Source organism: Tribolium castaneum, chromosome 2 (assembly GCF_031307605.1).
Source record: "Tribolium castaneum strain GA2 chromosome 2, icTriCast1.1, whole genome shotgun sequence".
Taxonomy (NCBI): Eukaryota; Metazoa; Arthropoda; class Insecta; order Coleoptera; family Tenebrionidae; genus Tribolium; species Tribolium castaneum.
The window spans coordinates 23,385,495-23,411,820 of record NC_087395.1 but is presented as its reverse complement, the minus strand read 5'-3'; the positions used below and the strand labels follow the sequence as shown (position 1 = coordinate 23,411,820).

The window sequence follows — 26,326 nt, the reverse complement described above, 5'->3', positions numbered from 1 at the left end:
TTTATTGGTTTGTTTTTGTTAATTATTGATTGTTCTAACATTAGCTAAGTATATACTATTTTTATTTTTGTAATCTTTATTGTGTTTAAAATACTATCATTATTATCTGTCTAGCTTTTTTTTATTTTTTTATCTCCAAATTGCCGTTCCTGATGATGAAGTTCATATTGTATACAAAACGTAGGTCAATAATTTTAAAAAACAGTTTATTCTCTCTCCGACAATACCAACTTACTTCAATTTTCCATAAAGTATATGTCGAACAAAAATCCATCCTTACTTACTTCAAAAGATTTCGTTAAAATAATAATAATAATAATAATAATAGTAATCTTTATTTGCTACTTAAGTATAAAATATAAGAATAATGTATAGCTTGTTATAATAAAAAGGAAAGAAAATATAGTATAAAATAATAATTTACATTTAAATTCATAAATTCATTTATAAATTTTCACAAGTCAGTGTCAGTGTAAAGTTTTGTAATGCGCCCAGAGCTAACCCCTTCAAAAAATTAAATAAACAATGTATGTATTTCAAGAATCACAAAATTGTTTTATGATCTTTTGAATATTTTGAAAATTAGCAACCTAGAATGCTCTCCTTCAAACTTTGAACGTTTTTTTTTTGGTGTAAATTGACTGAAATATCCGGGTTAATGTTGCCACTTTGAAACAAAAACACAAAAAATGAAATAGCACTAAGAGTCGGAAAAAATTAGATGGAAAACAATTTTGAGACTGATGTCAGTTGTCTATGTTAATTTTTTCAATTTTAAACGATTTCCTGGATTGCCGTGATGAAAGGAAATGAAAGTAGGTAAAAAAACTCAATTACATTTTTCTTGATTTGTAACTAGTTTATTGTTCATTTTCACCAATAGATGTCTGGCAATAGAAATCAATATTTTAGACGTTTTTTTTCAGTCAATTTTTTTGTGTAATTTTTTTAAATAATTTATATCAAAATAAATAAAATGATGGTAGCAAAAAAAGCAGGAGCGCAGTGTAATTTTGGAAGCTCTTATATGGTATAGACTACCCGGCGCCTCCACCAAATTTAAAATTTTCAAACATGTTTTAAACACCGTTTGAAAGTTTTTCCGACCTTCCTTACATACACAGCCTAAAATTTGAACACTTTATTTCAAATTTCGGTCTTTACATTAGTGTTTTTTCAGCATTTTTTCTCAGAAGTATAGTTTTTATTTCAAAAAAATAAAAAAGTGCCATATTTTCGTACATTCAATATTATTGTTTGCAATTTTAAACGATTTCTTTTAGAGAATATTGCCTGGATTGCCGTGATAAAAGGAAATAAAAGTAGTTAAAAAAAACTCAAATATACTTTTCTTGATTTGTAACGACTTTATTGTTCCTTGTCACCAATAGATGTCTGGCAATGGAAATCAATATTTTCGACGTTTTTTTTTCAGTTTCTCAATTTTTTTGTGTAATTTTTTAAATAATTTATATCAAAATAAATAAAATGATGGTAGCAAAAAAAGCAGGAGCGCAGTGTAATTTTGGAAGCTCTTATATGGTATAGACTACCCGGCGCCTCCACCAAATTTAAAATTTTCAAACATGTTTTAAACACCGTTTGAAAGTTTTTCCGACCTTCCTCACATACACAGCTTAATATATCAACACTTTGTTAAAAAATTCCATCTTTACATTAGTGTTTTTTTAGCATTTTTTCTCAGAAGTATAGTTTTTATTTCAAAAAAATAAAAAAGTGGAATTCAATATTATTGTTTGCAATTTTAAACGATTTCTTTTAGAGAACATTGCCTGGATTGCCGTGATAAAAGGAAATAAATGTAGTTAAAAAAAACTCAAATATATTTTTCTTGATTTGTAACTACTTTATTGTTCCTTGTCAGCAATAGATGTCTGGCAATGGAAATCAATATTTTCGACGTTTTTTTTTCAGTTTTTCAATTTTTTCGTGTAAATTTGTAAATAATTCATATCAAAATAAATAAAATAATGGTAGCAAAAGAAAGCAGGAGCGGAGTGCAATTTTGGAAGCTTTTATACGGTATAGACTACCCGGCGCCTCCACCAAATTTAAAATTTTCAAACATGTTTTAAACACATTTTGGAAGTTTTTCTGACCTTCCTCACATACACAGCTTAAAATTTGAACACTTTAGTAAAAATTTCCATCGTTACATTAGTGTTTTTTAGCATTTTTTCTCAGAAGTATAGTTTTTATTAAAAAAAAATAGAAAAGTGGAATAGTTTCGTACATTCAATATTTTTGTTTGCAATTTTAAACAATTTCTTTTAGAGAACATTGCCTGGATTGCCGTGATGAAAGAAAATAAAAGAAGTTATAAAAAAAGTCAATTTACGAATGTTTTGCTCAAAATGTCTCACCCAACTTTCATACAATGGTACAATTGATTTTCAAAACTTTGTTTAACATTTTACAACACTTTAAGTATTTAGTAACAATAATTTACGTAATCAATAAGAAGAAACTGTTTAAAAGACTACTCGGTAAAAATAATACCAAAAAACTTAACCCCGAGTATTTCAAATTGACAATGTAGAAAATTTCAGTGAAACTATTTCCAGAAATTTGACCGAAGAGTCCAAAAATCGGCGATTTAAATCCACTTGTGAATATCCAAGTCTGAAGAAACAAAAAAGAAAGCCAACGAAATGTCCGCATTTTGAACATTTGTGGGTAAATAAAGGTGGTGCGAGCGTTGATTCATCCTTTATTACAACTAGTTTGTAAATTAAAAAATACTACAATAAAAATTCTTGTAACATAAATAAATAAAAGAATAACATTAAAGTACATTGCAAATTCCCTACAATTACTGTTAGATCGTGTGGCACGCGGCCGAATAAATATTAGAGGTACGTCTTAAATCAATACAAACTTACACAAATAGGTACAATATTCGCTTAGAGTGCTACTCCTCACCAGCTAAATACAGCATTTACGCACGTGGCAAGTTAATGTAATTTGTGGGTAAAACATTTAGGAACAATAATTTTTACACTTACTTAATTACACAACGGAGATCCTTCATCTATCTAGAATACTAAAACGTATATACAAATAAATTGTTTAAGGCAAAACAATTCTAAACGTGGCCCTTGAAGCAAACACGAATTCTCTTTGGTACGAACACTACAGCGGCGGCCGCCACTCAAATAATACTCGGGAAATTATTTACATTTAGCTACAAGCGCCGGCAATACTGAAGTTGACTAGCTGACTCTCCTCCCCCTAGTGTATCAAGACGGGGCTCCGCGCCCTCGTCGCGTTCTTCTGCCGCTTGAAGCGCTCGATGTCCACGTGCGCGAACGCCGGCCGCCGGCTCGTCGTCTTCGGCCGCGGCGCCGCCTCCTCGCACAGGCTCTCCTTCCTCCAGCCGGCGGCCACCTGCACGCCCAGCTTCTCGCACTCGCGCGCGTACGCCAGCAGGCTGTCGCAGTGGCAGCGCCCGGAGGGGCACTTGCACATGTCCATCTTGCACGTCTTGTAGTACTTGAAGTAGTTGAGCTTGGACTCGCACTCGCCGAAGAACTCCGCCTTGGTCAGGTACTTGCAGCGGTTCTTCTCGGGCCGGCGGCCGGCGCAGAGCGACTCGCGCGCCAGCTGCCGGCTGCTGCGGTGCGCGGACAGGCAGGCGGCCCGCGAGCCCGCGCACCAGGAGGCGCCGAAGGCCAGCGCCTCGCTGTCCTTGAACACGCGCCCCTTGCGCGTCCTGAACTCGTCCTGCACGTTGCCGTTGAAGTTGCCGCAGAGGCCCGAGAGCCGGCTCTTGAACGCGGCGGGCACGGTCACCTCCAGGAAGCTCTGGCCGGTCCAGAAGATCTTCACGCCGTTCTGGAAGGTGACCTCCACGTTGCCGTTGCGCTTCTCGATGCTCACTTTGCCGTCCTTTTTGTACGGGAGCGTGAGCTTCTTGCGGTTGAGCTTGACGCGGCCTTTTTGCTGCAGGTTGAAGCGGAAGTCCTCGTAGCGGATGGCCACGCGTTTGGTGATTATGGCGTTCTTGTAGGTTTTGTTGTGGAAGTCGTTGGCCACGCGGATTGAGAACGTCTGGGCTTTGGTGTCGGAGGTTAGGAGGTATTTGCCGATGCCTTGGAAGGTGTAGATTTTGCCGTCGAAGGTTTTGTAGTGGGGGTCGCCGAATACCATGCACACGCCTTCGACTGAAATTTTCAAAAATTAAACGAATAATTTAATAATTAGTGGAGTTCAGAAAGTAACTGATTTTTTTCAAAAAGTGCAAAAAATGGGATTCAGAACAAAAAAATTATATAATGTTTTTACCATCTAGATTCTTTTACTTAATTTTTTTCGTTTCATTAAGTCATATGTGCTCTATTTTTACTTGTTAGCTTAAAAAATGCATATTTTTCTTGATTTGTAACTGCTTGATTGTTCCTTTTCTTTGTCTGACAATAGAAATCAATATTTTCGACGTTTTTTTCAATTTTTCATTTTTTTGTAAACTTGTGTAAATAATTTATATCCAAATAAATAAAATAATGGTAGCAAAAAATGCAGGAGTACAGTTTTAGACGCCCTTACGGTATAGACTACCCGGCGCCTCCACCAAATTTAAAATTTTCAAACATGTTTTAAACACCATTTGAAAGTTTTTCCGACCTTCCTCACATACAAAGCTTAAAATTTAAACCTTTTATTTTAAATTGCAATTTTTACATTTGTGTTTTTTTACCATTTTTCTCAGAAATATAGTTTTTATTAAAAAAAAAATTATTTCAAATACTTTCGTACATTCAATATTATTGTTTACAATTCATAGAGTTAAAGAATAAATCAATTTTTTCAAATTAAATTTCGACGTGTAAAAATTTGTTTGCTAAAAACTTCTGTATTACAAGGAAATTACGTTACTTAAAAAAAAATCCACTATTTGCGAGCTAAAAAAGTTATTAAAATTAAAATATTCCAGCCAATAATGAATGATGTAATGTTTTTTAAGCCGGAAACATGTATTATTTCGTCTACGATAAGTCTACATAATCAAAAAAAATAAAAATAAAAAAGTAGAAATAGAAGCATACTAAATATTTTGTTAGAATTTCATACCTATTTTTTGACCTCGAAAATTGTGGTTATTTTCAAAAAGTCCTCTTTTTTATAATCGTAAGCTTGTTTTTGCCTAATTATGGTTTTACAGAACATAATTTATTTCACAAATTTCAAACAATGTTTTTTTTAATTTTCCTTTGGTGGTGGTTTCTTAACTCTTTCTTTCCATGTTCTCAGTTGCCAAGTTCAGAAAGAATTACCAGATTAGATAGTTAGAAAAATGTTCTATACTTGCAATACAAGTCAAAATTCTCAAAATATTTAACAGCCAAACACATTTGAAAGAACTACGAAACAATAAAAAAATGGATAGCAGTTTAAAAAATTCTCTAGACTTACAATAAATAAAAATTAATAAATAAATTCTGTGATTCTTGGCGTAAGAATGTATCGTCCTTATCTTTAGTGTAGTCTTGAGTTTTTGTAATTGTGTATATTTACTGTAAATGGATTTCCTGTTGTAAATAAAATCGTATTATAACAAAAACTCTCACATGAAAAAATATAAATCATTTATTTTTAAATATCGCGCTGTAAAAGCCAGATGAAAAATTAAAAAAACTATACCAAACCACCACCTAAACAGTACCAAAAATCTATAGCTGGAATTTATTTATAAAGAAACAAAGAACTTATTTAATCTAGAACTATTAGTATTTAATATCCGGAAATTCCTGTTTCCGGATAACTTTTGTAAAAAAAATAACAAAAAAATGAAAAAGCAAACGATTTTTTAATAAATAAAAATAGTAAATAAATATCAAATCACAAATTCTGTCATTTTTATGAGAGAATAAGTAGTGTAAGACCATTTTTGAGTTATTTAATTTGATATTAGACGTTAGAACCTTTTAGTTATTTTTAAAATATAAAATTAAATATAATAACTTTAATTCAAAAAACTAATTTTGTTTCAAAAGAATGTATAGCTTCTTGAGTAATGAAATAACAAAAATAGACAACTAAGAACATGAAAAAAATAACTCTGTGAGAACCCGAAATGATCCGACACGCTAGATCTTAAATAATATCTGAAGCTTTAAAATTTCCAACTATTTGGTGCAAAGTTAGAGGTAAAAATAATAAGAATAACAAAAAAAACAAAAAAGTCTAGACAAAGTTTCACGAAAAACCAACATAAAAAACCCTAATTTGACAATTACTACGAAATATTTTTGTTAAATTATCGTTTGGAAATACATACGCATTCCAAGAAATGTTGTTCTTGTCTTCGTATTGTCAAGTATCGAGTCAAGACAAAAAACAGTGATCAAGGATCAGGATTTCTTGTCAAAGCCATTTCATAGAAACTAAATTAAATAATAATTAGTTAATTGAAAATAACTTTTATTTTCGAATATAATGTAGTTTTTGACGTTTTATTAGTTTGAACTGATGTTAACTGTTTATCTTCATTTTCGTCGTCACATTTACTCACCTTTTTTTTAATATTTTTCTCTTAGTCGTCATGATTATTTTTGAAAATCTCGATTTTTGCATTAGTTTATAATAAAAGTTTTTAGAAATTTTTAGAAATTCGCTAATTGTCATTGTCATCAAAGTTTTTTTACGATGGGGATTCTGTCAATTTCTAACGGTTTCTACATATTATCTAAAAAAGTACCTAGTACTAACTGCAGAAAAATTGATAGACGATAAAAAAATTGTTTTGTCTCCGATTTCATAAAAATCAAAAATATCAAGACTCTTGTCATCAAGTAGTCAAGTCAAAAACAAATATTTTTCTTGTCTTGAATTTACGACAAGACAAGAATAGAACACGTCAGTTAAAGATTCCTTATCTTGATAAAACGCAAATTTTATTTGTTTTCAAAAATTTTTTTTCTATATAAAAATTAAAAAACTTTCCCAATTCCCTACCTTCCACACACTTCTCGCAGCACTCCCCCGGGACATGCACCAACTTGGTCCCCGGCGCACACGGCAGCGTGACATTACACCTCGTCATCGCGCAACTGGGCCTTCCCCTGTGGCACTTACACGACCTGCAAGCATCAAGTTTCCACGACTGGCCATCCTACCTAGCAAATAATAATTTAAAACGTATCCTTCACACCCGCCCCAACTTGCCTCATAATAGTGGTCCCCAAAGCGGCACTCCATCCGCACTTCTTGCGGGATGATGCACTGCTTGCAGCAGCTTCCGGGCACGGATTTTTGCAAGTCCGGCGCGCAATCCAGGACCGGACACGCCGACCGTTGGCAGATCGAGGTCTCGTTGCGGCAAGTGCAGTTCGTGCATTTGTCGATGTTGAATTTGTGCTCTTCCCAGATGAACGAGGTCTGCACTCGGCAGCTTTTGGGGACGTTCATTAGCACGCGCGTGCCGCGGCACACAGGGCAGCACTCGCCCGGGGGGTACACCTGGCTGGTGGGCGAGCACTGGAGCACAGGGCAGGCCTTTTTCGAGCAGGTCATGCGGCCCTTGTGGCAGCGACACTTCAGACAGGGGTCGTCCGAGATCACGTCGCGGTCGTCGGTGGCCTCCTGACCGTTGATTTTACATTCTAATGAAAAGAAAAAATAATACAAAAAATTGCACCAAAAAGTGGAAAATAATGTTCATAAATCAGGGGCAAACAAAACTTCTCTGATAGAAACTACTCGTAAAACGTATTATACAAGGTGCGTTAAAATGATTTGCATCTAGTCGCCTATGAATTTCTTATATAAAATAAAAATGCCGCTTTATAGCATTACCTCCAGGCATACAAACGTCCATTTATTATGTCTCCAGTTCGATAATATAAGTGTTTTTTGCCCAATGAATGATCAATTACACAATGATCTGAATCAATTACGAAGTTAGTTAGATGAGAATCATTTTAACACACCCTGTATTATTAAAAGTACAAGCAACTTCCGAACATATAGAGGCCATCAGATCAGCCAAAGCACGTAAAGTGCTTATTAGTTGTTATCCTTTGAATAATATGTGGAATTTTTCTTCAAACTTAAAAATTGTACCATAACAAATTAGGAAAACATTGAACTTTAAAAAAAATATTAATACGTTATCGTCTATTTTATGAACTAGTCTAAAGATATTTGGTAATTATTGGGAGTGGAATAAAAGCGCAATTTTATGGCAACGTTTCGACTTTATTTCAAACTTCCTCAGATCGTCAACTGGTAGATTGCGAATTGTTTGGGCATTTGTAGTCACAGGTGCCTCTTATTTTTAATCATCAAAAAACAAACAAAATTCTAAGAAAGATTTAATAAAAAAAGTTTGTTTTTAATACTTTCTGATAATGAAATCTTACCTACCTGTAGATTGTAGATACAATTTTCTTGTATAGCCCGGAAATTCTTCATAATGTACATTATAAAAAGCTTCCGGACTAATACATTCCACATTTTGTGGTATATTTAAGACAATTTATGATAGTTTTCTCTTCTAAAATGAACATATATCCGATTGTTTTGACATAAAAAATATTTTTATAAAAGAAAATGATAACATTTTGTTTAAAACTGCGATTATTTTTTCCTCTTGGTATTATTATTTCGATAATTAAAAGTTTATCAAAATAGCCAAAAAACTGGAAGTTTTGCTTCAAAAAAATGTAGACGCCACTGTTTAAAAACCAAAAAATATTTTTTTTAGCTAAAAAAGTTACTTCTTATTGGAACATGTATTTGTTAAAATATAATAATTCTTTTGGTTATCAAGTCAACTTTTAGAATTATTGTACCTAGCTGATGATGACATGTTTAGGTCGAAACGTCCTATTTTTTTTGTAAAATTTGTTGATTATGTAATAAAAGGACCTGATAGTCAATAGTACTTTTGTTTTATTACTATTTTTTTTAATTTAATTATGAATGGTGCAGTTTTTTGAGAGAAATTTGACCTGTTTGAGTATTTTTTCTAAAACGCTATATTTTTTCAATTTATGTGATATAAATAAAAATAGTATTTGCTTTTAATTTAAGTAGAAACTTTTATTCTGCAGTATTTTTTTATTATACTCTTTCACGTAAAGTATACTTCCACTGACAGACGCTTATTTTTTATATATCGTAAAAAATCTTTCTTTCAGTGCTAAAAGTTACATCAAAAAATACAATAAAATAAGGTATGTTAAAGAAAACAAAACTTTGTGTTGTAAACTTATACATTTTTTACGATAATTATTCTATTCTTATTCTTATTCTTATTCTTATTCTTATTCTTATTCTTATTCTTATTCTTATTCTTATTCTTATTCTTATTCTTATTCTTATTCTTATTCTTATTCTTATTCTTATTCTTATTCTTATTCTTATTCTTATTCTTATTCTTATTCTTATTCTTATTCTTATTCTTATTCTTATTCTTATTCTTATTCTTATTCTTATTCTTATTCTTATTCTTATTCTTATTCTTATTCTTATTCTTATTCTTATTCTTATTCTTATTCTTATTCTTATTCTTATTCTTTTTATTCTTTTTGTTTTTTTTGTTTTTTGTAATTTTACTTTTTTTAAGTCTTTAGGCATGTTCTTCAGATAAAAAAACAAGCTTTTTACTTTTTACTGAAAAATCATTTATTTATTTTCAAACACGTTTTTGAAATACAATGTTATGAATTTATTGTTGTGCTTTTTTGAGCATTTTTCAAGCATCTTGCACATTTTTCAGCCACCAAATAAATCATCTCTCAAAACATTCTACACAATAATTAAAAAAATCAACAAATGTTGACATTATCTTTGTTTTATTTGTGTTTTCTTTCTTATTTGTATTTACAAAGCAAAATACATATAAAATAATCGCTTTTACTAATTGCTTTAGTCTCGCTTGAAGTAAAAGTAAATATTGCAATGTTTTTCTTTTAGTTTTTCCCTCTTTTGTTAACTGTATTTCGCTAATTTTTAAAACAATTACCTTTCTCTATGTATATCTACTTTCAGACTGAAAATTTCAACAATTCTGTAGACGACGGAAAATAGGAGTTCAATTTATCCTTAAAATCCTTAGAAAAGCCTGTAGGATCCTTTATGCTTTATCGAATATCGTTGGTTTCATTTTCGTATTTTTATGGGCCCAGATATTCATAATTATTTTAACATTTATTAATTAAAGTAAGTTTGTATTAAGTAATACGTAAAATTTCAGCTTATTAAACACCAAAAATATGAAACAAACAGACAACAGAGAAAAATAAAAGCTTTTAAAAATAAAATTTCGATAATTTTCTAATTCACAAAGCCCTCGAAATAATAACTCCGACCCCCTCCTCATAATCAAGTTGTTGAACCAGTGAAAAGCCTGTGATTAGTTATTCACCGAACAAGTCTCCTAATAACTTCATTACGATCGTAATATGCGACTGAAACTCAAACTCGAACACCAAACAACCGAAAAAAAAATGATTGTGTTTACTCGTCGCGCTCTATTCCAACAAAGCATTCGTTAGCGCGTCAAGTCTACAGCCTCATTACCCGGACAAGTCCTGCAGCATTTTCCGGGCTCCGGTGGCAAAGGATTGGCACAAGGGGTGTGACACTGCAAGTCCGACACGGTGACAATCCCAGCCTCGCACCGCAGGACTTTGCAGGGGTTATCAGGATCCGTCCATTCCGTGTGACTTGAATGGTGCACTTGGTTGTAGATACATCCTGAAAATATTCACAGTTGGGGCGCGTTCAGGAAATTGGCGCTTGGATCACCTTTGCACTTCCGACAGCATCCGTCCTCGGTCTTCTCCACCAGCATGTGGCAGCCCTCCGTCGGGGGGCAGTACTCGCGCTTGCACTCCACCAGGCCGTTCTGAAAATAAAACGTTTTTCATGAAAACTCAAAATAATAATAATAATAATAATAATAAGTTTATTTTCCAACAGGTACATAACCCAATTACAGGAAAAAAAATTAAAATACAATTAAAACTAAAATACAATTAACACTAGTTACAAATGCAAAAACAACCTAACATACACATTTTATACGTAATTTTTATATGCCAAGCAGACAGTATTAATAATAACAGCTAAATTATCACTATGTATATCACAACGATTACAAATTTTATTAAAGTAAGAAGATAACAGTAATAGAAGCTTTCAGAGCTATATTAACGCGACTTATACCTATATAAAAAGTGGGAGTTGAGCGCGAATTAAGCCGTGGAACAGTGAAAGAAAGTTGATTTAGTAATTCACTACAATCAATCTTATTATGGAGTAGATTATATAAAAATTTTATGGCAATACAAATGCGACGAAGCTGTAGGGATTGAACTTGAAACCTATCTAATAGTATTTGCTCGTCAACACCTTGTATTGGATAAACACCATCAGAGAGAAACGCCAAATATTTTAAGAAACGTCTTTGCACGTTTTCTAGTTGTACAACGTAAGTGTTATAAATGGGGTTCCATATTAATGCCCCGTATTCCAATCGGGATCTAACAAATGCGAAGTAAAGAATACGAAGAATTTTAATGTTGGTGAATTCCCGACCATTTCTGTATATAAACCCATAACTCTTAAGAGCTCTGTCGACAATTTCCCTTACATGGAAATTAAATGAAAATTCGGCGTCGAAAGTAATACCCAGGTCCTTTACAGTGATAACTCGATTCAGTACAGAGTTTGAAATTTCGTATGGATAGTTGATGATATTTTGTTTCTTCGTAAAAGATACCACATAACATTTGGCTAAATTCAGTTGTAGACGGTTCTTGTCGCACCAGATGTTTAAGGTTTTCAGACATTCTTGCAATATTTCTGAATCTTGGAATGAGTTAATTTCCATGTATAGTTTCAAATCATCCGCAAACAATAGTATGGAACACTGATTCAATAAATCAGCCAGGTCGTTAATGTATAGGAGAAAGATCAAGGGCCCCAGATTGGAACCCTGAGGTACACCGGACGTAGTAATGAACTCATTGGACAAAAAGTTATTGTATCTAACTCGCTGCCGTCGATGAAAAAGATAAGATTTGATGAGAGAAACTAGAGAGTCAGAGAAGCCAAAGGTGTTGAGTTTGCTTAACAATATATCGGGTGATTCAAAAATATGTGGCATAATTTTAACCACGAATATCCCTTTACAATTAAGAATAGATAGGATAGTATTTACTGACCCACCACAAAAAATTGGAAAATTACAATTTTTCAAAAATTGGTATGGAAAAATGGTTTTTTGAAAATATTTTTTTACCGTTCATGCGATTATTATGAAATTTTGCATGTCAAGAGACACAAACACGCTCTTTGATATGGTGTAAATGGAAATCTTGTAAAAGCTATACATTTCCGGTGACAAGGGGGCCCTTCTAGTTTTTAGGTGATAACTCACTTTTTCGGCCTATAAACACGTATTTTTGATACCAAAAATCAAAAACTCAATTATTTTTTAATAAAAAAGGAACTCTTGCTTCATATCGCCAAAATGTACCGTTCTCGAGTTATTTGGGATTAAACTAAACTCTACACCGCAGTGCAGAATAAAAAAGTATAAATTTTGAGCATACCATTACCTTGGAAACTGTCGACTAAGATTGACACAGCTGTCACATTTGATGTCAATTTCATTTAATCTAAAGTAAAATTTGATTATTTCTTGATGATAATAGTTAAAGACACGATTATGTGTTGGAAGAAATAATGCATGAGCTAGCGATAGCCATCCCGGCATCACAACTTGATCTGAGACTACACCACAAGGTTTTCACACCGTAAAACGATTTTCCCTCCAAATTGCTGGTTTTATCAATACTTCACTACTTGCATTATAAAACTATAATCCAAATGAAGAATTAAAACGATCAGAGACCAAGAACACAACCTCAACTGTAACAAATCACAAAATAAAATCTTATCAACCATTTATAGTACCATTATTGCAATTTTTCTTTAATAGGAAGTTAATTTAATCCACAGGTTGTTGAAACCTGCAAAGAATAACGCACGGTTTAATGTTTATTTACATTTTTTAAAATTACAAGAACTTCAACAACAATAAGAATGAAAGCAACAAATGCCGCTAGCGCGCTAGCTGGCGCCTGTGCTATTTTTCGTAAGCGCGAAAAAAAATCATAAAGTCATAACGATTAAAAAATTCTTTTAGTATTTGGAAATGATGCCCTGATCACCCCATACTGGTAAGTCAAGAAAAAAAACATGATCCAGGTTATTATTGTTGTTTAATAAAAAAACATTGACTTCATCATTCATATTTTTTTTGATATTCGCGCTTATGAAAAATAGCACTGGCGCCAATTAGCACGCTGGCGGCATTTGTTGCTTTTGTGCTCATTGTTGTCGAAGCTCTTGTAATTTTCAAAAATGTAAATTAACATTAAGCCATGTGTTATTCTTTTGTGGATCAAATTAACTTCCTATTAAAAAAAATTGCAACATTAGCAATACAAATAGTTGATAAGATTTTATTTTGTGATTTGTTACAGTTGAGATTGTGTTCTTGGTCTCTGATCGTTTTAATTCTTCATTTGGATTATAGTTTTATAATGCAAGTAGTGAAGTATTGATAAAACCAGCAAATTGGAGGGAAAATCGTTTTACGGTGTGAAAACCTTGTGGTGTAGTCTCAGATCAAGTTGTGATGCCGGGATGGCTATCGCTAGCTCATGCATTATTTCTTCCAACACATAATCATGTCTTTTACTATTATCATCAAGAAATAATCAAAATTTACTTTGGATTAAATGAAATTGACATCAAATGTGACAGCAATGACAGCTGTGTCATTCGTAGTGAACTGTTTCCAAGGTAATGGTACGCTCAAAATTTATACTTTTCTATTCTGCAGTGCAGTGTAGAGTTTAGTTTAATCGCAAATAACTAGAGAACGGTACAGTTTGACGACATGAAGCAAGAGTACCTTTTTTATTAAAAAATAATTGGGCTTTTGATTTTTGGTATCAAAAATACGTGTTTATAGGCCGAAAAATTGAGTTATCACCTAAAAACTGGAAGGGCCCCCTTGTCACCGGAAATGTATAGCTTTTACAAGATTTCCATTTACACCATATCAAAGAGCGTCTTTGTGTCTCTTGGCATGCAATATTTCATAATAATCGCATAAACGGTAACAAAAATATTTTCAAAAAACCATTTTTCCATACCAATTTCTGAAAAATTGTAATTTTTCAATTTTTTGAGGTGGGTCAGTAAATACTATCCTATCTATTTTCGTTTTTAGAGGGGTATTCGTGGTTAAAATTATGCCACATATTTTTGAATCACCCGATATAATGGTCGATCTGATCAAAAGCCTTCTGAAAATCTGTATCAATAACATCTACTTGGCTTCTTCTGTTTAGCGCCTCAGAGATAAATTGTGTAAGAGTGGCTAAGTTGGTTATCGTAGATCTATTCTCCATGAAGCCATGTTGGTGGAGCTAAATGGGATTTTTCACTGACTTATAGATATAAGAGTAGAGAAATGACTCGAAGATTTTAGAGAAATTGCAGAGAATAGAAATTGGCCGGTAGTTCTCAATTTTATTAGAGTCACCTTTTTTTAAAACTGGGCATATATGCGTTACTTTCCAAACAGACGGAGAAGTGGAAGACTCGAGAATCAAATTGAATATATGAAAAAGCGGAGCAGAAAATACATAGGCACAATCCCTTAAAAGAAAACTTGGTATGCCATCGCATCCCGAGGTCATTGAATTTTTAGCTCTCCTTAGCTGTCGCAAGATATCGTCTTCCGAGATTTTGGGCAGCAGGATGTTATTATTCGTTGTCATATTAGCAGAATAATTATTGTCGAGTGAAACAGTGTATACACTTTTGAAGTAGTCGGCGAAATTATTGACGATAATACAAGGATCCGAAATAGCTTCCCCGTTGACAAACATAGTACCAGGAATGCAGGATTTGCCTCGTTTTGTTTGAATAAATGTCCAAAATTTTTTTGGATCATGAGATATAGTATCCTCCATAGATTTAACATATTTAAAATGTGTAATAATTTCGCCGTTCCGGTGATTTGTGATTGGAAATAACGCCATTACGGAATTTTTAACGTGGCTTTCCTCTCCCATGGCTCGCCCGTGATTTAAAAAATTTACGGCCTTCGGATGAATAGAACATGACATTGCGAGACATTACAAATATTTAATCGCCGCAATAGAATAGTAATCGCTCCTGTTTCTGTTTCTGCGTCGATTTGAATCTATATTTTCGCTGAAGCTAAGCAGTCTGCGTACGTGCGCCTATATTTTAATCCGATTTCGCGAAACAGACAATATATCATGGCTTGTTCTTGATGTAGCAGAACAAATAAACACGTGTGAAATATAAAGTGCACCAGGTAAAAATTATACGCGTGCCACCTGGTGCGAGGAGTCGTTAATACCCAGCAACGCTTTGATCTTAATTTAAATGTTTAATATCTCGGGACGGCCGATTTGATGGAGTGGGTGTCGTTTTGCCTTGGTTTTGTTCGATTCTTTCGGCGCTAATGACACACTTTACTCGCTACTTCACCTGTTACAAATATTGACAGTCGTATATTTGTGCTCATTAGGAGGCCGCTTAATCGGTCTAATGAACCACCACGGTACTAAACACATTAACGAACGTGAAAAACGCCACTTAGCGACTGATACACACCAAAGTCACTTAGTTTTAACACCAAAACCAAACAGAATTAAAGCGCGCAATTAGAGCCGAATTTTGTCAATGACTGAAAAATTCAGACGGGTTTACGAGTTTTGTTTTATCGCCCAGACGAAAACAATTTACAGGCTAATTCAACAAATACTCGCGAGGATGTTGACCAACAAATGGAAATTTTTTATTTACGAAAGAGATATATTGTCCAGAGTAAGATATCTAGAGATTGCCCAGAGCTACACATAAATAAATAAATTAATGCTTATGAGCGAAAAGGGTTTTGTTTCACTCCGGATTATTTGTGCAAACAATTAGCGAGTCATTTTTAAATTAACTTCTAAACATAAGTTCCATGGACAAAATCTGAGAAAAAATGTGCTGCTTAGAACTGAAAAGAGCTTACATTGTTTTTGTTCAAGTTATTTTCTTTCTAAGAAATTATTTTATAAATATAGGACCTGTTTATCGAAAACTCAAAGTAAATTGCACTTTTAAAAGCTAACAACGCAAATGGACCAATCAAATCGGTTCAGTTTGGTCACATGATCAGGCATTTAATTGCGGATTAAATTAATGACGCTTCTATAAACCGACCCATAAATTCTAATATATAGTTCCATTATTTACTTTTAGCATTTAGTCATCTGTTGAAATTTTTTTTAACAGTAACAGCTTCTAAACAAAATAATAAACGTAATTTTTAATTAAAACAGAAAACTTAGCTTGGTTTTCAACAATCTGATCAGATGTTTTAATAAAGAGTCACGAAATGAAACGAACGAAGTGAGTGTCCCGATATACAAATTTTAAAAAAATCATGGCCCTCGCGATCCGATAGAAATTGTGTACAGTTACGATAAAAAAAATGACATCCCTACCAACCGGGCTGATAAGCACCATTTAGGTCATAAATTTCAACAAACAGAAAATTGAATATAGTTTACTTTTTTTAGTTTTCTGTTGAAAAATTTTTTCAAAGAATTTTCATTTCACAGCTGCAGCTTAATTTTTTTATCAAAACAAAAAAATTTGCTTGCTTTGCAACGATCTTAGAGGTCACGAAATGGCATGAACGAAGTGAGTATCTTATAGCATTTAAATTTGCATTATTTGTGCGAACAATTAGCGAGTGTGTCATTTTTAAATCAACTTTATAAACATAAATTCTTTGGACAAAGTATGGGAAAGACTTATTATTTTGTCTCATAAAACCCTGCCATTAAAATGTGACTGTTTTTACTTATACGACTGGTTTGTCGAAAACTCAAAGTTAATTGCGCTTTTAAAAGCTAACAACGCAAATGGACCAATCAAATCGGTTCAGTTTGGTCACATGATCAGGCATTTAATTGCGGATTAAATTAATGATGCGTATATAAACCGAACATCTGGGTTCCATATTTTATTTTTCAAACATCTCTTGAAAAATTTTCGAAAAAATTTTCCTCTTACAGTTACAGCTTTCTAAAAAAATAATAAACGTAATTTTCAATGAAAACAGAAAACTCAGCTTGGTTTGATTTAAAAATCAAATGTTTTAATAATTTCCAATTTAAACAACACCACCAATTTGATAATTTAATAAAATCATGGCCCTCGCGATCTAAAATTGCATACAGTCGCGATCAAAAAAAATGACACCCCTACCAACCGGGCCGATAAAAATCTTTTAGGCCATAAATTCCAACAAACAGGTTAATTTACAAACTATCCAACTAGTTTATAAACTAGTCAAACCTAGCTGCAGGTCAAGAGTGACATTCTTTTTGATCGTGACTGTACGTCTGTTTAGAGTTATATAAAAAGGAAAACTTATTTTCTCCGAAAATTCTATAATGACAAGGTTTTCTTTCTTCTTTAATCCTTCAAAAAAATGTTGATATGACCGAATGGCCCCCAAGTGAATTAGCATATCACCCAGAGAGTGACTAACTTTGTTACCGACATCGCTTTCACCGGTCAAAAAACGCGGTAAAACTCCTCCATTCGAGGCAATTAGCTTAAATTACCGGTAAATTCGGTAAATATTCCGACCCAGTAAAACCGTCCTTGAAAATTGAGAAGTAGGTGGGGTTTTAATTCGCTTCGAAAATTGAAAAATGGTTAGTTTGAAACCAGCAGTCAATATATCTCGAAAGCGTTTCCTCATGATTCCGTGAAATTAAACATAATAAATTCGGGTCCCGAAGGCGGCATAAATCACAAAACGCAACAATAATAATTTGGCCGGCCTTAGAGTTATAATAAAAATATTTATACTCGGTGAAACTGAGTGTTGCTGTTGAATGCTAAGAACCTGCTGCGGTTGGCGAGGTTATGACGCAACGTGATCGAGTATTTCACCTGGGGCGAGACGGCGTCCAAGTCCACCATGAAGAGGCCTTGCCCCGGGCCGCCGAAACTGCCCTATCACTAACAGGCCAACGAATTCCGAGCCGCGCTCCAGCGAAAAAGTAAACAAATTCCATATGTGAAAACGTCGAAAGAAGTTTATTGTCTGCGCTCCGGGCCCGCATCTAGATTCAATTTGGGGCTACGGCCGTGTTGTTGACCTGAGACACAAATTTTGGCACGTTTGCTGCAACTTCATCAGCTTTGCGCGACATTCTTTCAGAACGAGTTTCTGCAATTGCATTTAACATTTTTTCTAATCTAATTACACCGCAGTGTAATTAGTTGCTCGTATTGGAATTTCAGCCCATCCCTGCTCGGACTCCGGCAGAAATTGCGGAATTACATCACGTTTAGAGACTGAAATTTCGGAATTTTTCATTGTTTCCGGGTCGGTTTGGCTGGAATTTCGGTCACTTGCCCGGCCGTAAACGGCATTTGTTGATAAATAAGTTAGTTTTTATTTAGCGGTCGTAAAAATCACAATAAATAAACCCGTTTGGAGCATTTAAATAAATCACGTTTGTCGATTTTTGAGTGGAGAAATTGTTTGAAACATTCGAGGAATTTGGCTGTTGTTGTCCGACAACAACATAATGATGAATATAATTATATGAATGAAATTTCTCGAATTTGATGTGTAAACAGTCAACAACAATCCGGTGCGATAAAAATGTTATTGGACACGCGAGTGGCTGTATCAACGTGTTTGCTTCCGGGTGAGATAGATTGCCGTTTCCGGTTGAAATCGCGGTTTGTTGGAACCGCAAATTGCGCTTTTTTCTTCAGCGAATTACGCGCGATTCCTGGATATCGCGAGCGAATCCGGTGTTCTTGAAAATACAAGCCGGCAAGAGGTGGATTACAGCTGCATTTGCAGGATTTTTATGCAAAAAATTGCAAACTCGAGTATTTTATTTTTTGCTAGCATGAAAAATCAAATCAAATCGGCTTTTTTGTTCAAAAAGACATAAAATCTGTTTTTTACCGAAAACGTTTGATGCATTTGTTGATGAAAAAATGCCAATTGAGCGATTTTGCAAATTTGATTTTTACCGAGATTTTGATCGATTTTCAGTTATAACACAAGAATTATTTGCAATAATCTTTCGTTGAAAAGCTCTTTTAATTATCTGTCTTCTAAAAAAAAGATCAATGTTCAGTTTTAGTAGTTTTCGAAAAAATTGCTAATAAATACAAACATAATTAAGTAAAACCAAAAATTCTTGTTAAGTTGAAATAAACCGTTGAATATTTTGCGATTTTTGCGACACCAATCGATTCTATGGATCATTTTAGATATGTTTGCTTTAAAATATTTCCTTTTCGTTGAATAGGTTTACAGTAATTGACAAAAATGTGGCTAAATTTTGAATTAGATATATCCTATTTAATCGATTTTGAGACGCTCTTTATAACTCATTAAAACTTTTTAATAATGAAACAGCAACAATGTAACAACAAGTGACCTTTTATTAAATAATATTGGTAAAAAATACATATAAAAATAAAAATAAAAATATATCATATAAGAAAAATGAAGAATAAAGAATAATATAAAATAAGAAACACTAGCGAAGTAAATAAAGTAAAAGATATTAAAAACAAACTGGGTAATTAATAAATTAATATGTAATAAAGAAATAACAAAACAAAAACGAACTAAAATAAAAAAATAAAAAACTGAGAAAGAAAACATTCATTTACATTTAATTTCAACATCAACCAACTACAATTTGGCGCCTTTACGTATTTTTACCTTTTGCCGCATTATTTTCTTATTTCTATCTGTTTTATGCTCCGCTTTACGTTTATACGTCTATGTGTTCTCTCAATATCTTATTTTTGCTTACGTGTTGTTTCACTTACCTTTTCTACACTTTTTTTCATAGAAAAATTGTTACCCTGATCCGGGTTCGAACCCCGACCTCCCCTGTCGTAAGTGGCGCTTATACCACTGAGCCACCAGGGCCCCAAGTACTGGCCGACTTTTGCGGATATTTGAACACAAACTTTTTAAATAAATCAATATTACAAACTATATAATTGCAATAATTCACGTAAAACGCAAATACATTCAGCTCAAAAGTCGGAGAATTAGCTCGAGAAAACATTTTCTTCCACTTTTTTTCAATTAAATTCTCTAATTTTTCACCAGATTTCATCAAAAGATACCCGGCGTATAAGTTGATTCTACAATTCTAAAATTGTTTTTACCTTTTTTGTGACTTTCAGCACGTTTTTGACCGAAAATGAACATAATTACTCCAAAAATCATCAAATTTGTGTATTTTCTAGTCAAAAATAGTGGACGTGCGCAAATCCTACGGGATTCGCAGTGACCATGATTTTTATTAACAATGTTTTTCGGGACTTTACTAAACAAACCCAGTTAACTACAAATTTTTAGAGATAAATTAAATATTTTCGTTTATTTTTTTATAATTTAAGAAGTAAGTTATCTAAGGATTCAACGCTAAAGTTTCACCTTTACGTGCATCTCTTTTTCTCTCAAAACAAAAGATATTTTCCCTTTATTAGAATGTGCTCTTACGTTTACAATTTGGCGCCTTTACGTACTTTACCTTTTGCCGCATTATTTTCTTATTTCTGTCAGTTTTATGCTCCGCTTTACGTTTATACGTCTATATGTTCTCTCAATCTCTTATTTTTGCTTACGTGTTGTTTCACTTACCTTTTCTAAATTTTTTTTCTTAGAAAAATTGCCGCCGTGATCCGGGTTCGAACCCGCGACCTCCCCCGTCGTAAGCGGCGCTTATACCGCTGGGCCACCAGGGCCCCAGGTGCTGATCGTCTTTTGCAGATATTTTAACACAAACTTTTTAAATAAATCAGTGGTCCACGAGTATTTGTCAAAAATGAAAATACGATTATTATGTTTGATTAATTGAAAGCAAATATTTTACTATCCACGTAATCTATGGTTGCTTTAAAAAAAATTCAGGCTCATTATTACTCGTGGACCACCCTGTATTTTCGTTAAAAATCCGGAGCCGCTTCGGATTATTAAAGCATTTTTAATTTTTGTTAAAAACTCGTGAAGCTTAAGGTGGCATGTCTTTAATTACCGATTTGGAATTAAAAAGCAGTGCAGCCACCCGAACACGTCCAAAATCGGACAGCCGGCAGAATTTATGCGCACGCTGTACCATAATTTATAACTTTACCTCTTCAGTCCGAATGACCATTCAAAACGGAGATTTATTACGGAGTTAAAAACATAATTAACATCTATAATTGCCCTGCATAAGCGATCGGCAATTAAACAGATAAATAATTAAAAAGCCTCTCGAACGACCAAAAATCGAAATCAATCAATGGCTCCGTTATTGCGCTAATCTCGAACGAACGGTTTATTTTTTCTTATTGGAACAAAACAATAAACACGGATGTACGGCGAAACCTTCCGCGGACGATAAGTATGTTTCCTTCGTTTTTATCACTTATTGGGGGCCGCTCTTCTTCTCATAAAACAATGACGGTGCTCGGCATTTCCGGTGCAAATAAAGCGCCTCAATAATAATAACGCAAAACCAGTTTGCGATTGTAAACAATTGCGTAAAAGACACGAAACATTGTTATAATTTGTTGCAAAATCGGGCGCTTTCGCGCGCACGCAGCGTGATATTTAAATTTAGTAATTAATCAAAAAGAAAGTTCAATGTATCTCCTCCATGGCCATCCACCTGTTAACCTAAAAACAAAAAGGAGCAATCAAGAAATGCCTGTTGTTGGCCGCACTTCACGCCGTCAAAATGCCAATCAAATCAACAGGTATGTCAACAAAATTGTCATCGAGAGATTTACGTCGGCTGAAATATTTACACAAGGATATAGTAAATATTCGAAGCGCTTGCTTGGATCGGCCCGTCCGTAAAACCAGTTGCAGAATTCGTAAACAAAATTAATAACTCGCTGGCGTAGAATTACAGCGATGATATGCGAGGAATTTAGAGAATGCCTTCGCGGGAATTACCTGGCAAACGCAAGAGTAACATTTCGATTTGTCAATGTGGTCCACGGCGATCGGCTGGCCCTCCTGAAAGCACTTGGCGCGCTTCCCCTCTGAAAAAAAGGATCACCATTAGAAGCTGCACCTTTCACATCAGCCAATTTTTTTTACTTAATAAAAAATAACCCCAACCAAATTCCTATTTTTACATTGCAGGGATGTCGTTATGCAACGAGCGTATGCGAGAACTTAAGCGTTTCCGCATAAGTACTATTCAAAATTTGTTTTGTTAGGACATTTTCATTTAAAACACGTTGCTATGAAAAGCGTGTTTTAAAATAGTGAAAACTAGAGTTCCTTTAAAATTCCCTAAGGTATATATTTCTATCCTTTCATTAAAATTTTTGTTAGTAACTTATGTCAGAGCTTTATTTCGAAAATAATTTCAAGGCTATAATTTTTGTCAAAAATGACATAATTTTACGTCAAATTTAACCAGGGGCGTAGGAAACGTAGGAATTTTGGAATTACTATTTAAAAAAAGAAAATAATTGAATACCTACAAATATTTCACCTTTCTGAAATTTTTTAATATTAAAAACATAACTTAAAACATAGTTAGTTCACTGCTAAAAATGCTTTTCTTTCAGTCATAATTTTTAGTTAAACATCTCATCCCTAAAATTGGCCATTAAGAACCCTTCATATTTCCCGTCGTCTTTTTAAATTTCCCAAAAAATGATATTGAAGGTCTTCTCGTGTAAAAAACGTAACAAAATCATGAATTCCAATAACTTTATAATTTGAAACAGAATCTAAAGTTTACGTAGATGCTAAAGGCGGCCAAAAAATTAGACCCAATTTTGGTTTCAAGTACCTACGTATTTTGTAAATGCATAGACAAATTCCCAAAATCTCAGAGATTTTGTACATAACATTATTGACAATCCACTTTTCCAAATGTTTGTTAATAATAAACGTAAAACTTGGCAGGAAAGGTTCAATTTCTCTCTCGTTCATCGATGATTACCATTTCTTAAAGTTAAGGAAAAACTGTTTATGATGGAGAGTTTAGACGTAAAATTCTTGTAGTTGCAAAGAAATCTCTTTTAAAATTTGGAGTTCATATAAAAAAAAAACAGTGAATTGACGACGACTGTCAGTCTAAACCATTTCTAAACGCAGTTATCGACGAAAAATGTAAACATTTTTTGAAAATTTATTTACCTTTTCGCAAAATTTGAAGTGTAACACCACTGATTTCTATCCCAAGTTGTTTTTTCACACATTCCAACGAAAAACAAAATTTCGAAAATTGACAAATAAATAGGGAAATTTCTACCTGAAGACAGGTCTAAAATGTGTTATTAAATTAGAAAAATGCTGCAAAAACGTAGAAAATTGCAAAAATAAGATTAAATTCGAAAGATTCTACTAGAACAATGCACAAAATATTTATTTCTTTCGAGAGGTTTATTATAGAATTTTTCACCAAAAACTCATTACTACCAACATATCTTGCCAAAATGTAGTAAAAAATCATTAATAAGTAAAAGTATTTTGAGTGGTTAATTTTCTCGTTGAGAAAACATTTAGATAAAAAATTGTTATATATTCCTCTAGATAACTCAAAACGAAGAAAATGTAATTGGCGGCTTTTTTTTTGCTGCTGATGTGTGTGGTATAAGTGTGCACTAGTAGAGATTTTTTTCCTGGCTATGTAATTTCAATCATTAGCTCCCCCGAGATTGGATTTTTTAAAGCAAACTTGAAAAGCATTGGCCTCTGAGCGGTCATCTGCGGCAAACTTTTCAGGATCTGGTGCGAAGCGCTGGCTAGATTGGTGCCATTTACTGTTATAGTCTTCATTAAGCCATAATAACTATCAATTTGAACATAAATTTCCTGATAAGGAAGAGCTCGCTCCTTGCAATCACGATAATAAGTCTATAAAGCTCCTGCATGACGGAACGCTAATAATAGTCCAGGAGGTGACTTTTTCTAATCTTCCCAGTCAGCAAACAGATGGGATAAATAGGGCTTTACGATGGGTTGAGTCAAAGAAAGCAGGGAATTTTAATTTTTCTTTCAACTCTTTTTCAACTCAGATTTATTCGAATTTATCAGAATTTTAGAACCAAATCCTTAATGAAAATCAACAAATAGAACCTAAAATAGCTGATTGCGATTGGTCCAAAGCTGGAAAAGCTTTAGACCAGAGTGCACTTTGTTTTACGGCCCACACCTTCGGTTTGTTAAAACCGGAAACAACGTTAAATTACATAAAAGCGTACGAGATTGAAAGAAAGCTTTTACCAAATTAATCCAAACTGTTTTAAGCCCGTAAAAGCGGCGAAGCTCGACGCTGGACCAAATAACACGAAATAAAATCCTTTAAAACACGCTCTTTTTTAAAAGCTTTTATTTAACTTGCTTTGTTGTCTGTCTGTCTGTTTCACATTTTTGGAGCCAAATTTGAAAGGGTTCCCGTTGTCCCAATGAACTGAAATTTTGCATACTTACGTAATCTGCGTGACAATGCAATCTAAAGCTTTAATAAATTTTAAAATCCTAACTTGTAAGCAAAAATATTCTCCTCTGATAGAAAAACATCATTTTTACTTTTTAGTGCATCTTTTCATTAAAAAACTTATTTTTTAAATTTAAATAGCAGGTGTTTGTCGCGCCGCACATTAGCATTTTTCGCCCATTTTCAGGATGTTCCGCTTTTTTCCGATTTGGGTCAATTCGTTACGTAATAACGTAGGTGGAAATGTTGGCACTACTCTCAAGGTCCGTGCGTACGTTCAAGATCATTTGTCCGGGCGCTGGGTCAACTGCCATGGGGCCGTTAACCTCGCAGATTCTTGCCCACCTCATGACGTAGTGTCACACATGCAACCTGACAGGAAAGCACCAAAACGAATGGACTTTCGATCACTCGAACACGTTTAATTTGCTTAAATCGGACGGAATTCCTTCGAATTGGAGCCGATTGATGAGATGGGTCCTGAAAATTCCGAACGAGCGACAACTTGATCAATTTGTTGCAGCTTAGTGGACTTGTAATCGCCGCATTTCGGGATTAATTTCCAGCTGATGGACAACACGTCCGCAGGGAACAAATTCGACATTTTTCAAATTCCAAGTTTGGAACAGAAAGCTTAACCAAAATGTTTGAGCAAAGGGCTCAAAAAATAAAAATGCAAAATTACAATTACAAATCAAATACATAATTCAATTTTGTTTTTTGGAAAAAGAAAATTAAGATTTTAAAAAAATTGTAAAAAATATATAAAAGATCAAAATGTTCTTGAAAACATCGAGGAGTCCTGATATAGTACTCAGAGATTAATGTCACACAGGTGGAGATTTTCTTCTGAAAGTCGGATGAGAACTGCTTGAATAAATTATAATTCTCTTATCTATTACTAAAATCAATACCAAATTTTTGTATTTAAATTTTTTTATACATACGAAAATACGTAGAATACAGTTTTTTGTTGAAAATCACTGTATTCAAGATAATAAATTTTAATTAAAAAAAATTATGTAACAGAGTTTTTTTTTCGATGTTTTTTTTCTGATGATATTCACTATCGTTGTAGAAAGTTGAAATAATAATAAAATGATTAAAATTGGTTATCAAATTATCAGAATTTTTAGGTTATTCTGTGAATTTAATTTTTTTTCAAAATTATTGGAAAGAAAAATTTAATGAATCGAAAATCTTTTCTTTCTCTTGAACTACTTTGTTTCTTAATGATTATTAAATACAACAAATCACAACAATAAAGAACATTTAAAAATTTAAAAATGCAAAAATGCTTAAAAATTGTTATCTTATTCGTCTTACTGATAATAGTAATAAATCAGATTTTGGAATCGAATCGACAGTTTTTTCAAGTTTTCACGTTTTTTTTAAGACCAAATAATTAATAAATTTTGTGTAAATTTTTCAGATTTTAAGGTTGAATTATTTTTAATTTGTTTATGTACGTGGATAATGGATTACAGGTACGAGTACAGGTTACAGTAGGTCTCTGAAAACAAATTTATTCGAGTTTTTCAAATGTTTAGAATTCAAATTACGATTAAACAATTTTACTTAAATTTCATAAGGTTTTTGAATCATATCTTTTAATATTTCAAGTTTTGAAACATGATTTTTCAAAATTTTTGAGATTTCGTTGGTTAATGTGATGAAAAATTGCCACGTTTAAAAAACTGAGAAACATCTCAGATTTTTTATTTTTTATTTGA

At 33.3% G+C, this 26,326-nt stretch overlaps 1 protein-coding gene across 3 annotated transcripts in view; it reads right to left on the bottom strand.

Moving 5' to 3' along the window:
• Positions 1-2,718: 2,718 nt before the first annotated feature.
• The window catches only part of LOC660135 (crossveinless 2), a 49,382-nt gene continuing 25,774 nt past the window's right edge, over positions 2,719-26,326 (bottom strand). For 2 of the 3 annotated variants that reach the window (XM_008200004.3, XM_015983778.2), the window contains exons 3-8: positions 22,088-22,176; positions 10,774-10,873; positions 10,546-10,722; positions 7,186-7,622; positions 6,976-7,132; positions 2,719-4,184 (exon numbers count right to left, since the gene is read on the bottom strand). In XM_008200004.3, the coding sequence (XP_008198226.1) occupies positions 3,253-4,184; positions 6,976-7,132; positions 7,186-7,622; positions 10,546-10,722; positions 10,774-10,873; positions 22,088-22,176 (1,892 nt within the window). In that variant the 3' untranslated portion in view covers positions 2,719-3,252. The remainder of the gene's footprint in view (positions 4,185-6,975; positions 7,133-7,185; positions 7,623-10,545; positions 10,723-10,773; positions 10,874-22,087; positions 22,177-26,326) is intronic. The other variant, XM_015983779.2, reaches the window with a different exon arrangement.